At 49.2% G+C, this 15,973-nt stretch overlaps 1 protein-coding gene across 1 annotated transcript in view; it reads left to right on the top strand.

Moving 5' to 3' along the window:
• Window positions 1-15,973, top strand: part of XYLT1 (xylosyltransferase 1) — a gene marked incomplete at both ends in the record, with an annotated part of 299,012 nt that overhangs the window by 222,894 nt on the left and 60,145 nt on the right. Inside the window, 2 exon segments of the mRNA XM_080702416.1 lie at window positions 5,343-5,515; window positions 7,598-7,800. Of these exon segments, the coding sequence (XP_080558542.1) occupies window positions 5,343-5,515; window positions 7,598-7,800 (376 nt within the window).

Genomic DNA, 15,973 nt, shown 5'->3' with positions numbered 1-15,973 from the left:
TCGCCAGGTATGGTGGTACATGCCTGAAATCCCAGCACTTGGGAGGCTGAGACAGAAGGATCACAGGTTCAAGGCCAGCTTCAGCAAATAGCAAGGTCTTCAGCAACCTAGTGAGACCCTGTTTCAAAATTAAAAATAAGAATGGCTGGAGGTATAACTCAGGTAGAAAGCCTCTGGTTTCAATCCCCAGTACCAAAAATTAAATTAAATTAAATAGCATAAATAAAATAGCAATTCTTTTTATATAATTTATGCTCATCCTCAAGTATACTTTACATATCTCCATAGTACTTGTAGTATACCTAATACAGTACACATGTTCTGTAAATAGTTGTTATACTCTACAGGGACAAGAAAAAAACAACTCTGTATGTGTTCAGCACAGATGCAAATTTTTAAAATATTTTCTATCCACAGTTCATTGAGTCCACAGATGCAGAAGCCACAGCCATGAAGGGCCAGCTGCTTTATGGTTTTTCTATACATACCTATGATAACATTTAAGTTATAAATTAGGCATAGTAAGAGATTGGCAACAACTAGTAAAATAAAAGGGTCATAACAATATAATGCAATCCAACTTATCTAAAACTCATGATGTGATGTGTTTATTTCTGGAATTTCATCTAATATTTTTAGACCAAGGTTGGCTCTGGGTAACCCAAACCTCAGGAAGCAAAAATCTCAGGTAAGAGGGGGCCGTAGTACATGCAATACCCCTTGCAAAGCCCCTCCAAAGAATACATAGTCCTTATTTAACCCACCGTGATACCTGAAAGACAGAATCAGTCAGAGGCTTGGCGTGCAGAGCTAGTTCCTGGGGTAGGTAGGGTGCCACAGCTCCCCATCCGCAGCCTTCACACCTGCACTGAACAAATACACTTGATATTCTCCGCCCATAAACCTGGCTTTTTAACATTCGTCTGAAGTCAGCTTCTCTCTCTGCCTATAATCACTCTGATTTTTCCACTTATTTGCTGTTTTGTGCCATGGGAATCTGATTACATTGTCCAATGCCTAGTTCTTTGGGGTGAGCTGGTCCATGTTGGGGTTTCAGTCTTTCAGAGTCCTGTTTCTGTAAAGACCCAGCCAGCTCTGACCACATGGCCTTGTTATCTGTGCGGCCACTGAAAACTGAGCAACGCACTCCTAGGAATGGGTTTTTCTCTGCATAAAATGGGGACAGTTGGATTGAGCTTAGTAACAATGATAGAGGGCCAGGATCCCAGACCCACTCCATTCTCAGCTCAGCTGCTTCTCAGCGGGGACCTTTCTGAGTTTCACACAGTAGGGAGGTAGGTGGTAGCTCCCTTCCCATAGAGATTTGGATGGAAACCAATAAAACCACACAGAGACGTCGCTCAGCACGTGTAGGCAGTCGGTAAAGGTTGGCCTTTCTCCTCCTGACTTGCTCTTTTGCCAGTCCCCTCCCATCTCCATCCCCATCATCCCTTTTCTGTGTCTCTCCTTTATGCAGGTGTGTTTGGTACTTCTCACCTACCCCCACCCAAATAGAAGAACTCTTGGGGAGGGGGTTGTTCCCTGCTTTCTTTTCAGTGCCCAGACCAATTATCTGACTAAAGGGTGACTTCATTTATGCCAAGGAAACTGTTGTGTTGGAGCAGCGTTGGAGCAGTTATCTTTTATTTTCTAGCTCTCTCTCCCTCCAAAATCCTAAAAAGCAGTGAGAAAAGGCTTTTTTCAACATCAATGCCCCAAATCTCTTTACAGACCAGCACAAAGTTCTCACGCCAACCCTCCAGAACTTCGACTGTCCGCTGCTCAGGTGGAAAGAGCGGGGCAGCCTTAGGCTCAGTGATGCTCTTCTTCAGCTCCAGCCTCCAGCCTCCCTGCATGGCCTGGGAAACATGTTGATATTACCAAGCCCTGAGGGATGATAGTACATTCTTCCCAGGGCCAAATCATAATGTACGCAGAGCCCCATCACCCTCAGGAAGCATCAGCCCCTCTAGACCAGGGCAGCCACTCTCCTTCAGAGTGCCGTCATCCATGCACTCATTCCGCAGTGACGACAAGAGACATCCCTGGCTGGAGGGCAAAACAAGGATTGATTTCATAAGCCTTGAAGGAGTGGATGGTGTTTGGCATGATGGGCTGTGAGATGTTTTGTTCGCAAGGTAGTTGGATGGTTTGCTGTATTTGAATGGATGAGTGGTTGGATTCTTATGTGCATGTGAATGGAGGATGGATGGATGGATGGATGACAGAGGAATGGATGGATTGATGACTAGCTGGATGGATGGATGGGTGGATGACTGGATGGATGGATGGATGGATGGATGACAGAAGAATGGATGGATGGGCGAATGGATAGATGGATGGATGGATGACAGAGGAATGGATGGATTGATGACTAGCTGGATGGATGGATGGATGGATGGATGGATGGATGGATATATGGATGGATGACTGGATGGATGGATGATAGAGAAATGGATGGATGGGCAAACCGATGGATGGATGGATGGTTGGTAGAGGAATGGATGTATGGGTGGATGGATAGATGGGTAGATGGATCAATGAATGAATGGACAAATGAAAAGATGTAACTTTATTGGTCACCTAGAGATAGTTTCTAAAGTTGGCCACTAAGCCAACTACAAAAATCTCCTGCAGCCGGGCACAGTGGCGCATGCTTGTAATCCCAGCATTCAGGAGGCTGAGACCAGAAGATCGTGGTTTGCGGACAGCCTCAGCTATCTAATGAGGCCCTCCACAACTTAATGAGACCCTGTTTCAAAATAAAGAATAAAAATAAGGCAGGGGGCGTAGCTTGGACATCGAATGCCCCTGGATTCCATCCCCAGACTCGCAAAAAAAAAAAAAAAAAGTCCCCTGCAGTACCTCTGACAGTCCTTATGTGCATGCCCATTTTCATGCAATAACTAACTTACAAGGCGTTTCTTGCATGAGCTTCGTTGTTACCAACTTTTCCTTTTAGGCTCTTGGGATGATCCTTGGTCTATATCAGCGGAAGGGGCATGGTCTTTGGAATAAAACCTGGGTTTAAATCTTAGCTTAACTAATTGAAGCAGTGTGACCTTGAACAGACCCCTTGGCCTCTCTAAGCTGTGTGGTTTCCTCATTTGAAACACAGGGAGAATAGCACCAACTTTCAGGATTCTTATGAGGATTAATGTGGTAATGAATATCAAGGGCAGGCCAGTGCTCAGTAAAAAGTATTGTGATAGTGCTGAGCCAGAGTCTACACTCCTATAATGTTTTTTCTCTACCAGGAACCAGATGTGTACCAGATATTGTTCTAATATTGCATACTCAATGGCAAACAAGACTGAAATAGTCCCTCGTCTCTTGGAGCTTAGGTACCAGTGGAGTATTCAGACAATAAACAACTATACAGATAAGCAGTGTCAGATGGTGCTAAATGTTTTGCAGAAAATTGAGGCAGGATGTGCTGAAAGATGTAGGGAATAGGGGCAGGATTTTTTTTTTTTTTCTGAGCTGTGAACTTATGATGATGATGCAGCCACACAGAGGTCTGGGGAGAGGGCGTTCCAGGTTGAAGGAACTGCCCATGTAAAGATCCTGAGGCCGAACAAGTTTATTCAAGGAAAAGCAGGAAGGCTAGGTGATGAGGGGGAAGAGGGACTGACCAGGCAGAGTGGTCCAGGAGTCACATCCTCAGGCCATGGAAGCTGTGCGGTGTGATTTAGGTGTTACCCGTGTTAACTTCAGCTTGTCTTCTAGTAGGTCGAAGTATTTCACTTGATGCCGTTCAGTTCTCTGACCTCCATGTTCAACCATCCACATTCTCAGCATCCCCAGCTGATACTCTGGGACACCTGCAGTTGCCACCCTGACAGTGTTCTGGGTCCCCCAAACCCAGACTCCGTAAGAAATCCGGCCAGGCTGGGCATGGTGGTACACACCTGTCATCCCAGTACTTGGGAGGCTGGGACAGGAGGATCACAGGTTCGCGGCCAGCCTCAGCAACTTAGGCTCTCTGCTACTTAGTGAGACCCTGTTTCGAAACAAAAAATTAAATAGGGCCGGGAGTGTACCTCAGAGGTATAAGGCCCCTGGGTTTAATCTCTAGTGCCACAAGAAAAAGAAAGAGAAAGGAAGAAACAGATAGGAAGAAAGAGAAAGAAAGTAAGAACGAAATCTGGCCGGGCCCAAAGAAAATCAGACTGAAGAGAGCCAACAAGTTTTGAGTTGGAGTTGTAATAAACTAAGCCAGGAAGCTGTATTTCTGCCTAAGCCCTTGCTCCTGAAAGGATTTGCAAGGGAAAGGAGAAGAGATGGAGTCTGAGGCTGATTTCAGGATAAAGGATGTCTGGAACCACTTATCCGGGTGGATCTGGTGTAAGATCTGGCTTTAAAAGAAAAATAACATATGATAATCTACGATGTGCCTGATCTGCGGCCCGGCTCGTCCAGGAGCTCCGGGTGGGTCGCTGGGACTTGGATACCGGCCACCACCTCTAGTGCTTCCCTTTCTCTTGGCTTCCTTCTGGCAAGTTGTCTTCATATGGGAACAGAAAGGTTCAGGATCTTCCAGATGGATGTCTAACTAAAAGAGACCCTCTGATCTAACAGCTCCAGCAAAAGTGTGGAATTCCCCTACGGGGGACTTAGCGTGATCGGCTCACACGTCAATCTGAGATGGCGTGTTCCGATTGGCCAGTCCTGAGCTACAAGACCATTCCTGGATTCGTAATGAATACCACCTTCCGCATCCCTGCAGATGGAGCACGGGTGGGGAAGAAGGATGCTCCCCCGAAGTACCAGATGATGACGTTTCAGTTACGCAGGAGGAATGAGCCCGAGCGGTCTGCTGTGTGGTGTTGTACTTCTAACTAACCACATGGTACTGTCCACTTGCAATGTGTTAAGAGGGGAGATCTTCTGTTACCTGTAATTTCAGTGAAGCCGAGAGACTTACATGTTGGGTGTTAGTAGAAGAAGAGAGAATGGATAATGGACAGACAGAAACAGGGCTTGGATCTTCGATTTCCTGACTCCGGGGTTAAATATTATGTCTTCCCTAGCTCCCAGCTGCTACGGCTTTCTTCAGTAGTTGAACACCGTTTCGGTGTCTCTGCCAGTCTCTTTAAGCTTCTTGGGGATGAAAACTATGTCATAAGTACCCAGAGTCTCCTACCACTTTGGAGGATAGCGTTAAGGGCCGCGAGAGTGCTTGGTTAAGTTGAATCAAGGTTCAGGGCCCAATCTGACGGCGATGCCCACGAGTAGATGCCAGAAGTATCAGGGATGCTCCCCACTCCCCAAAAGTGAGAACATTTTCACGTAGGATGGCTGAGCCTCACCCTGACCTCTGTGTCCTCAATTCTTCACAGGCAAAGCCAGCAAGAGCGTTCAGTGGGACGAGGACTCCGTGGAGTACATGCCGGCCAACCCGGTCAGGATCGCCTTCGTGCTGGTGGTCCACGGCCGCGCCTCTCGGCAGCTGCAGCGCATGTTCAAGGCCATCTACCACAGAGATCACTTCTACTACATCCACGTGGATAAGGTGAGGCGGTGCCGCCCCTCGCCCTGCTGGGCTTCCTCTGTGGTCTGCCCGGCCCTCTCGGATTTCTGCTCCGGCATCCCAAGTCCAGGCCCAGGCTCAGAGGCTGAATGGCTTGTGCTGTGGGTTTTGTTGTGTTGTGTTTTGTTTTGGTATTGAGGATTGAACCCAGGGGCATTCTACCTCCAAGCTACACCCCCAGCCCCAGGCCTTTTTATTTTTTATTTTGAAACATGGTTTCTCTAGGTTTCTGAGAATCTTGCCATAGTGTTAAGGCTGTCCTCAAACTTGCGATCCTCCTGCCTCAGCCTCCCAAGCCAAGTAACTGGATTATAGGCAAGCACCATTGCGCCCAACTAGCATGTGGTCTAGGCCAGTACAGCTAAAACACACACACACACACACACACACACACACACACACACACACACACGTACTGGCTTCAGAGTTTCTGGCTGTGACTTTCCACTTTCTCCCTAAACATTATTTTTCTTTTTACTCATGATTGACACATAATAATTATACATATTTATAGAACACTATGATATTTTCATATATGTAGATATGGTGTACAGATCAGTTCAAGGTAATTATCATATCCATTGCCTTGAACGTTTACCCCCTTTTTTTTGTAGTGAGATCATTCAAAATCCTCTTTTTTTTTTTTTTTTTTGCGGTACTGGGGATGGGAAATTCGACCTCCGAGCTACATCCCCAGCCCTATTTTTTTATTCTTTATTTTGAAACAGGCTCTCACCGAACTGTGAAGGGCCTCACTAAGTAGCTGAGGCTGGCCGCAAACAGCAATCCTTCTGTCTCAGTCTCCCGGATGCTGGGATTTTCTATTTGTTTTGACATATACGCCATGCTATTATTAACTTTGTCTCCCTGCTGCGTGCTACAACCCCAGAACTTCTTTTTTCTCTATAGCTCTACCATTCTTCCCACCTCTTTTCCTCCCTGCCCTCTGCTCACAGACTTTGTGACAGCTAGCAGGACTGGCTCACTGTTCCATAAAAATTCAGATCATAAATAACTTAGGCTTTAGCCAGGCCCGGCGGTACAAGCCTGTAATCCCAATACTGGGGAGGCTGAGACAGGAGAATTGCAGATTCAAGGCTAGCCTCAGCAATTTAGAGAGACCCTGTTTCAAATAAAAGGTAAAGGGCTGGAGTGTGCCTGGAAGGTGGAGCACCGTGGAATTCAATCCCAGCACTGCACACACACACACACACACACACACACACACACACACCATGGCTGTGTACCAGTAAAACATGATTAACAAAACCCTCCCGCTGGCCTCCTGAACCCAAGCACTCTCATCCCAGAGGCTTCTGCTGGCCGACTCATTTGACACAGGTATGTCTTCAGTCAAGAAAGCCAAGGAGGAGTTTCACCCCTAAGCCCTGCTTCTAGCAGACCTGTGAGGCCCGTGGCGGGGCCGTGTGTGGGAGGACAGAGCACCGAGACACCCCAAACACTCGCCACGTGTAGCTGGACCCACATTTCTTAGCTTGTTATACTCTGCTTACGTGCACATTGGCCACATATAAAAATGCAGTTCCTGGCACAGCCAGCCCAAGCCTGCAGGGCCATTAGTCCAGAAGTGGGGCTATGGAATCTGCACGTCAGACATCTTTGTGTGTGCTCATGTGTGTGTGCCTGTGTCTGTGTGCGTGGTGCTGGGGATGGAACCCAAGGGCTTTATATCTCCAGGCTACACTCCCAGACCTCTATTTTATATTTAATTTGAAAACAGGGTCTCACTAAGTTGCTGAGAGCCTCACTAAGTAGCTGAGGCTGGCTTCGAACCCGCATGATCCTCCTGTCTCGGCCTCCCAAGTACTGGGATTACGAGCGTGCGCCACCACGCCCGACTTTGCATTGCAAACATCTAATGTAAAATTTCACAAAAAGAATAAAAGTTTTTGGAGTGACCCAGAATCAGTGGCCTGGCCAAGACAGATCCGCTCAGAGTCCCTGTCAACCAGAAGGGGAGGTGGGAGGCGACGGGCTGGGGGCCGTCTGGGCTGCTGGTGCTTTCTGGGCTTCTGAATGTCACCCTTTTTCTCCTGGGGAAAGCGCTCTAATTACCTGCACCGGCAAGTGCTCCAGTTCGCCAGGCAGTACGGCAACGTGCGCGTCACCCCCTGGAGGATGGCCACCATCTGGGGGGGAGCCAGCCTCCTGTCCACCTACCTGCAGAGCATGCGCGACCTGCTGGAGATGACCGACTGGCCCTGGGACTTCTTCATCAACCTCAGCGTGGCCGACTACCCCATCAGGTAAGCCAACTGGCCCGTCAGTGGCCTGGGCCAGCCTCCTCTCACTCTCCCTGTAACTGTGACGGTCCGGACACCAGGAAGCACAGATGCTCTGCTTCCTGTCCACGGCTCTGCGTCTGCCTCCGTGAAATCTCCTAGATCCCCTAGACAAGCTTGCACACTGTCTCCGTACCATCTCTCAATACTGGCTTCAGCTCAGTCCTGGGAATCACTTACCCATTTAGTTACGAAGTCACTCACTCAATAGATATGGTTTCCTCAGGTCTATTGGAGACCCCAGGTCTCTCAAGACATTAAGGGGACAGAAACCCCTGGGTGTGGTGGCACACTCATACCTGCAATCCCAAGACTTGGGAGGCTGAGACAGAAGAATCATAGGTTTGAGGCCAACCTCAGCAACTTAGTGAGGCCCTCAGTAACTCACCAAGGCTGTTTCAAAATTAAAAATAAAATAGGATTGGGAGTCTAGCTTGGAGGTAGAATGTTTCTGGGTTCAAAAGAAAAAATAGAGAGAGAGAGAGAGAGAGAGAGAGAGAGAGAGAGAGATCCCTACCCAAATGCAACTTCAGTTCAAGTAGCGATGTAAACAACGACAAAAATATAAGTAAATAGCATGTTGGGGAAATAAATCAGAGGTGGAAGTGGGAGAGAGTTGTCATTTCAGTGAGAGTGGCCAGGGACACTCTCGTGAATAAGAATGGAGGATCATAAAGGAATGAGTCAGGCTAAGGGGAAAGTGGTCCAGGTGGAGACCAGGAGGTCTGAGCCCTGAGGTGGAATTGCACCCCTGTACATGAATCAGTGGGCTCAGAGCGCTGTCACAGAGTAAGCAAGGGGCAGAGGAAAAAGAGACAGAGGGTCCGAGTGGTCTGGGGCTAGATCATGGAGATTCTAAAGTTGGTGGTTACTCTCAGCAAGATGGAAGCCACCGGCAAGCTCTGAGCAAAGGAAGAACGAGGGCAAGGTCTGACTTTGATGTTGAACTAGAAGGGGCCAGAGTGGCCAGGGGACGTCGGTGACAACGGTCCAGGCAGCATCACAACCGGGCATCTCTGGGCTGTCAGAGGTCCAGGAGTATGTTGGTTTGGTATTCAGCAAGTTTAACAGGTGAATCGATGGTCCGCACTGGGAGATTTCCCATGAAACAACAGATTTCGGGCTGTTTGGAAGCTCTGCATGCTCCGGGCCCTCAGCCTGCCGGCAGCAGCTGCCTGGAGCTGGGAATGCAGACCGTGGCCTGAGATGCCGAGACACACGGGCTGCAGCAACCCTGGGAGCCGCAGGGAGGTCTGTCCCTTTGCACACACATCGATCCGTTCTGTAAAGGACACTATAAGCAAAGGAAACCCCTCCAGAGAGCTTGTAAGCAAAGAAGGTTAAAAGAAAATGAGAGCTGCGCTTCCATGAAGAGGGCAGCTCCGCCCTTGGATTGCTGACTGAGGTGCAAAGGAAAGGGCTCGGGGGTGAAAGGGGGACCCCCTCTGCCTGACGGCGCAGGCCGTGGATGCAGCATTCCCAGGAGGGCTGGATAAAGGAGTCTTTAAAAAATACTCACTAGGACGGTTTTCAAACACACTTTGGAGTACCAAGAACAGCATAGTGAACGTCTGCCTACACTCCACTGTTACACTGAACTGATGATGGCTGTAACTCCCAGTTCATGAGCAGTGCGGTGACCTCTAGACTCTTCCCCCCCACGCCCCAAGACTGGATCGTTTCTAAGCAGATCCAAGACACCAGGCCGTCGCATCTGTAAACATTTCAGTGTTCGACTTCACAGATGAGGTGTGTGTGTGTGTGTGTGTGTGTGTGTGTGTGTGTGACTGGGAATGGAACCCAGGGGCATTGTACCTCCGAGCTACACCCCAAGTCCTATTTTTTAGTCTTTTTTTTATTTTTTAAACAGGGTCTCACTGAGTTGCGAAGGGTCTCGCTAAGTAGCTGAGGCTGTCCGCGAACCATGATCCTCCGGTCTCCGCCTCCTGAGTGCTGGGATTACAAGCGTGCGTCACCACGCCCGGCTAAGGTTTCTCTTTTAACATCCCATCACTGTGGGTTCGCGTCCAGAGCATTGACAGGTGTTCCTAACGTCGTTTAATATCCAGGTCGCAGATTCCCAAGAGCTTGGGTTTTGAGTCAGGATGCAAATAAATTACAGGCGTGAAGGAAGGCATCTCTACAAAGCGGGAAATGGCTCCTTTCTCCTCCAGAGCGGAGCCCCTGGGTGTCCTTCTTTATCCCTGAGCTCAGGGGCATCCTGTTGTTTGCCAGGAAATACAGAGCACCATAGGGACTGAGAGCAAGACACAATCCCTGGTCTGTTTGGATAGGATACGCCTGGCTCCCTTGAACCTGAGCGGTATGATGGGTTCTAGAAAGATACCTTTCCTCCTGTTCACAGATTCACAGAGACGAAAGGCACTGGTCAAAAGGGATTGATGGTCATAGAGTGGCGGTGCACATGTATAATCCCAGTGACTCAGGAGGCTGGGGTAGGAGGGTCACAGGATCGAAGCCAGCCTCAGAACTTAGTGAGACTCTCAGAAACCTAGTGAGACCCTGCGTAAAACAAAAAATAAAATAGGACTAGGGTCGAGCTTGAAGGGAGAATGCCTCTGAATTCAGTCCTCAGTACTGCAAGAAAAAGAAAGAAAGAAAGAAAGAATAGTTGGAGGGAGGGGGAGGGAATCATTAATGATCCTGGCATGGTGACACGTGCCTGTAATCCCAGTGATTCAGGAGGCTGAGGCAGGAGGATCGCAGATTCAAGGCCAGCCTGGGCAACTTGGCAAGACCCTGTCTCATAATAAAATTTAAAAGGGAAAAAAAGTTAATAAAAGGCATCTCTGGCAGATGTTTTTACTTCCCGTGGATTATCATTTACCCAGCAGCCGCTTCTTTAGCAGCAATCATGCGTTGCAGTATTTGGGCATTTGTGTGGCCCATAGCAACGCCTACTCCCCTGCCTCTCGGAGCACACATCCTCGTGGGGAAGATAGACTGTTATAAGCAGGCGGGATGTTCAGGACTGTAAAGAAAGGAAGACGTGTGGATGGAGGCTCACTGGAGGGGCCCGGACAGGCCTTGGGGTACGCAGCTCCGAGCTGAGACCCACAGACAAGAAGAGATTAATTTCTTAAGGAAACGGCAGAGACCTTTCTACACCAGGATTTCCCAGGATGGCGCTGCTGCCGTCTGGGGCTGGGGAGCTCCTTGTCCTGGGGCCAGCCCGTGTGCCGTAGACGTTCAGCAGTACCTGTGTTCTTTACCCCCCAAATGTCATTAGCATGCCCTGCCCACCAGGCCAGCCACACCCCTCCAGACACCGCCCATTGTCCCCAGGGGTCCACATCATCTCAAGAAAAATCATCCTGGGCATGATGGAGATCAGAGAGGAACATGCTACGTTTGACTATTTTTTTAAATGGATGGAGTCCAGTAAACCAAAGAACAAGGATAGGTGAGGTCAGATGAGTATCCACCAAAACGACGGGGACAGGACAGTCTCACTCCGTCTTCCAGGAAAGGACTAAGTTCAGAAGTACCCACAGATGCTAAGCATAGCAGCTGATCCTTCAACCCTCACGGCAAACCTGTTTGACAGACGGACAAATTGAGGCCCCGGGTCATGCGATTGAACACGTGGTGGCAGAACAGGAATTAGGACCAGTTCTGTCCAATCCCTAACTGGTGTTCGTGTGTTCGACTGGACCTCTTGGCAGAGTCCGCAGGAGCTGTCTAGCGAGCACAGGAGGAGTAGACCAGGCTCAAACCTGTGGCCAGATGGGATAGCAGTTCAACCGCTTTGCAGCAGGGGACGCACTAGGAAGGTCCTCTGGGGTGACCAGTTGTCCCTGAGTCGCCCCACATTCTTCACTCTTCAGAAGGGCAGAGACCTCCAGGCCAGGCGTGTGCATGCAGTGCTGCCCCCCAGAGGCACAATGTGGTGTTGCTGGCAAGCCAAAGCCTTAGCTGTGGCCATTTAACCTCTGCTCAGCAAGAGAACATGAGACCCTGACCCTCAACTCGCAGCGGGTCCTGTGGCAGAGAAACCACATCTCTGCGCCACCGGGAGATAAAAAGGGAACATAGCAGAGTGCTTGGAACGTGTTCAGTATGCCAACTGTTTACATCTAGGCTGCATCCAACGTTACATCTCACGTCTCTCCAAGGGTCCCAGAAGTCCTCTCTCAGACTGTGCATCCAACCTATTTGGGGGCTCACAGCAGATAGCCATAATGTTTCTGGCTTTTGCCGGCATCACTGCGCCGGGCGTCGCTCTATCCCCGAGTCCCCTCTTCCCGTTCTCTCTGCCGTGGCGAGCGCCTCCCCACCCGATCCCTCGGCCCAGTCTGCTCCGCCAGCCTCATGGCCAGGGGCACTTTATGCATCGAGAGTTGCTGGTTCCTCTCGCTGTTGTTTTCGTGAAGTTGCTCCATACAAAAACATATGAATTTTGCAGATGAATGGTTTTATCCTGGGCAACTCTGATAGGTTTTTGCTACCCATCTGCCGCTCCATCTGTAGCTTCCAAAACCACTACTTCTCCCGTGCTGAAAAGATGAGCCCAACCCAGGAGCCTTCTCGGGGGGTTGGGGGAGGTACCCATGTCAGATGTTCCTAAAAGCTCTGAGAACCTGAGGGTTCTCCACGGGCAAAAACAGCCCAAGGTGTCTACCCTGAACACTTCTGAGAATGGACCTCACCTTCCCGTGTCCCCTCCCTGCCCCGATCTAGACTTGTCCTCTCTTAGGTAGTAGAGACTCTCTGATCACTGGTCATTAGCTCGGTGCAGGCCCTGGACACACACTCTGCCGCCCACTGGCCAGGTAGATTGCTACAAGTCCTTGCCATCTCTGGCTTCTTGGTTTTCCCGCATTCAAAAGAGCACAGTATAAAAGGGCCGTTGGGAGAGGTCACCGAACTACAAGGACCCGACTGTACCAAGGGCATAGCACATCCTGGGGAAATTGGAAGAGGCTCAGGGGCTGAGACATAAGGCATCACAGGTGGGACCTCCATCTCTCCTGAGGTGCTGCCCCTCTTTCCCTGATGAGGTTAAAAGCCTACCTTGGCTTAGGGAGGCTGTGCAGAGTGAAGGCTTCAGGAGATAGAATGAGTGAATGGCCAGCACGAGAGAGCAGGGTGTTTGTGAACAGCAAGAACAGCCCCGAATTTGGAAAGTGCAATCTCTGAGTCTGAGGATTCCAGCCTACCCACTCTACCAGAGGAGTGGACATTCTCTTTCAAAGGGAGGCCGGCGTTCTGAAGATGGGGATGAGGGATGTCTGGGCACTTAGCAAGTGAACCCACCTGCAGCATGGCAGTCACCCAAGGAACAACACATGGCCGAGAGACCCATGGTAGGTAGGAGTCAACAGTAGGTATGCAAGGGGGTCCTGGGAAAAGGTCTGGCCTGGGCAAAAGCCTGGAGGTAGCAGGGCCCCTGGTGTGTTGGAGGGGCTGAAAGAAAGCCACTGGGGCTGGTTGCAAAGAGCTGTGTGTTGCTTTGCTGCAAAAGAGGTAGCCATGTGGGGACTGAAATCACCCACTGCATGGGGGAAGCCTCGGCCCCAGAGCTGCGAGGCCATCAAGGGGAGTAATCATTTGGCAATATTGAGAGCTCTTCTTGGTGGCCATAAAACAATAGTTGGGAGGGGACCCAAATGGGAGTGGGCAGGCCAGGGGCTTCTTCTGACTCTGACCCAGGTCCTCGCAGCCTGCTGTTCTCTTCAAACCTGGCAGAGGTGGGAGTCCAGGAAGCCATAATGAACTTTCAGGATCCAAGGGGCTGCTTAGGCCTGGATTCACTCAGAGCCAGGCAGCCGCCTTCTGTTCAGGGACCAGGACCTCACACCTGCACGGCCAGGCTTGCTCAGGAGCCGCCAGAGCACTTCATCAGGAGCCAGAGCAGAGATCTGGGAAGCCAGTGAGCCCAGGCCAGAGCATGGGGGTGCAGGTCAGGAGGGTGTGGTTGGGAGCCAGGAAGGCGCAGCCTAAGGGATGGGGCTCGGAAGAATATGCTGGACAATGTGGGGGAGACTCTCTTTCTTGTTCTTGTTTTTTAAGTATTAAATATGATATGTATGTATGTATAAAATTTGCATCTTTCCTTTTTTTTTTGCAGCACTGGGGATGGAACCCAGGGGCATTCTACCTCTGAGCCACACCCCCAGCCCTATTTTTTAATTTTTTATTTTGAAACAGGGACTCACTGTGTTGCAAAGGGCCTCGCTAAGTAGCTGAGGCTATCCTCAAACCACGATCCTCTGGTGTCAGCCTCTCAAATGCTGGGATTACAAGTGTGCGCCGCCATGCCCGACTTTTTGTTTTTATTGTTGTTGTTGTTTTTTTACTGATGATTGAACCCAAGAGACTTCTACCTCTGAGCTATATCTCCAGTCCTTTTATTTTTCATTTGGAAACAGGGTCTCACTAGGTTGCTGAGAGTATCACTGAGCTGTGGAGGCTGGTCTCAAACCTGCCATTCTCCTATCTTGGCCACCCAAACACTGGGATTGCAGGCATATGCCACCTCAGTGTTTTTGGAGTGCAGGTCAGTGGTGTTACGTATACTCACACTGGTGTGCACTCAACTGTCGTCCATCTACAGAGCTCTTTTTGTCTTGCAGAACTGAAACTCTGTACTCATTAAATGACTCCCCAGTCCCTCTTCCCTCCAGGCCCTAGCAACCACCATTGTACTGCCAGTCTCTATGAATTTGATGACTCTACCAACCTTATATAAGTGGAATCATACATCACTGGTATTTGTAACTGGCTTATTGTACCAAGCACAGTGCCTTCAAGGTTCACCTTTTCTTCCTTTCAAAGCTGAGTAATATTCCCAGATATGGATGTATCACTTTTTGTTTATCTATTCATCAATGGCTACTCACATTGCCTCTTTCTTTAGCTTTTGTGAAAAGGCTGTCATGTACATGAATGTATATACATCTCTTCAAGATCCTGCCTCTAATTCTTTGAGCTATATACCCAGAAGTATGCTTTCCATATTGTATAGTAATTCTGTTTCAGTTTGTCTAAGCAACCACCATACTGTTTTTATAATATCTACTATTTTATATTTCCAGCAGTGGTGCACCAGAGTTTTAATTTCTCCACATCATCCTCAACATTTGTTGGAGTTTGTTTGTTTGCTGTTAATAGTAACCACCTTAATAGGTGTGAGATGTCTCTTGGAATCATAAACTCCAGAAAAAAAGGGGAGAGGCCAAGAGCCTATGGAAATTTTGGATAACTGGTATACCTGTTGGTAGAGCTGTGAGATTAGCTATAGGGAGTTTTCATACCACAGAATCTCTAATGATTTTTCTAAAGCTTCTTTCAACCCACATCTGTCTTCCTTCACTCCCCATTTCTCTCAGACTGTCCTCTGCTCACCAGCAGCTGGGCACCTGTGTATCCTCTCCCTCCATCTGGACCCTGCCTGTTCTAGTGGTCACCTGGCATCCCTCTCCTATGCTTCCCCACCTGTATCAATGAACATTCGCATTGCTGTAATCCCCAAAGCCTGAGTCCACACCTTAGAGGAAGGAAGCTTTATTTGCTCTTTTGGGGTATTTTGTTTTTTGTTTTCTGGGTGTGTGATTTTGGATTCAGTCCCATGTTAGGCCAATCTGTAGAGCTCAGGGCACGGTGGCAGGAAGCAGAGAATAAGAAAGCAAGGGCTCTGCTCTCACATCATGAAGACTGGAAGCAAGAAAACCAACAAGCAAAGACACAAGAGCTGTCCCCAAGGCCACACCCCCAGGGAACCCACCTTCCTCAGCCACACACCCCCGCCTAAGTTACCACCCAGTAAATCCATCACAATTAGTTACACACTAATGAGATTACAGCTCTCATGGCTTAATTACATCAACTTTAAACATTAATACATGAGCTCTTTGGGGGACATTCTATATGTAACATAACGTCACCAGTGACCCCCTCGGTCCCCATCCAGGTCAGACTCACATCCCCTCACATTTGAACTAAGAGGCCAGCCTCAGCCTGGACCTTCAGAGTCTCCCAGATGGGCACAGGCAGAGCCAGACCCCTAAAAAGACTAGAGCTCATCCAAGGCCATTTCCTGAGCAACTACCAAGCACTGGGAAGATGGCAGGGAGGCATCGTCTCTGCCAACAGGAGCTTAATGTGTCCTGATGTG

This window comes from Muscardinus avellanarius, assembly GCF_963383645.1.
Source record: "Muscardinus avellanarius genome assembly, chromosome: 10".
Lineage (NCBI taxonomy): Eukaryota > Metazoa > Chordata > Mammalia > Rodentia > Gliridae > Muscardinus > Muscardinus avellanarius.
Note: the sequence above shows the minus strand (reverse complement) of the source record. Positions and strands in the feature narration are given on the sequence as shown.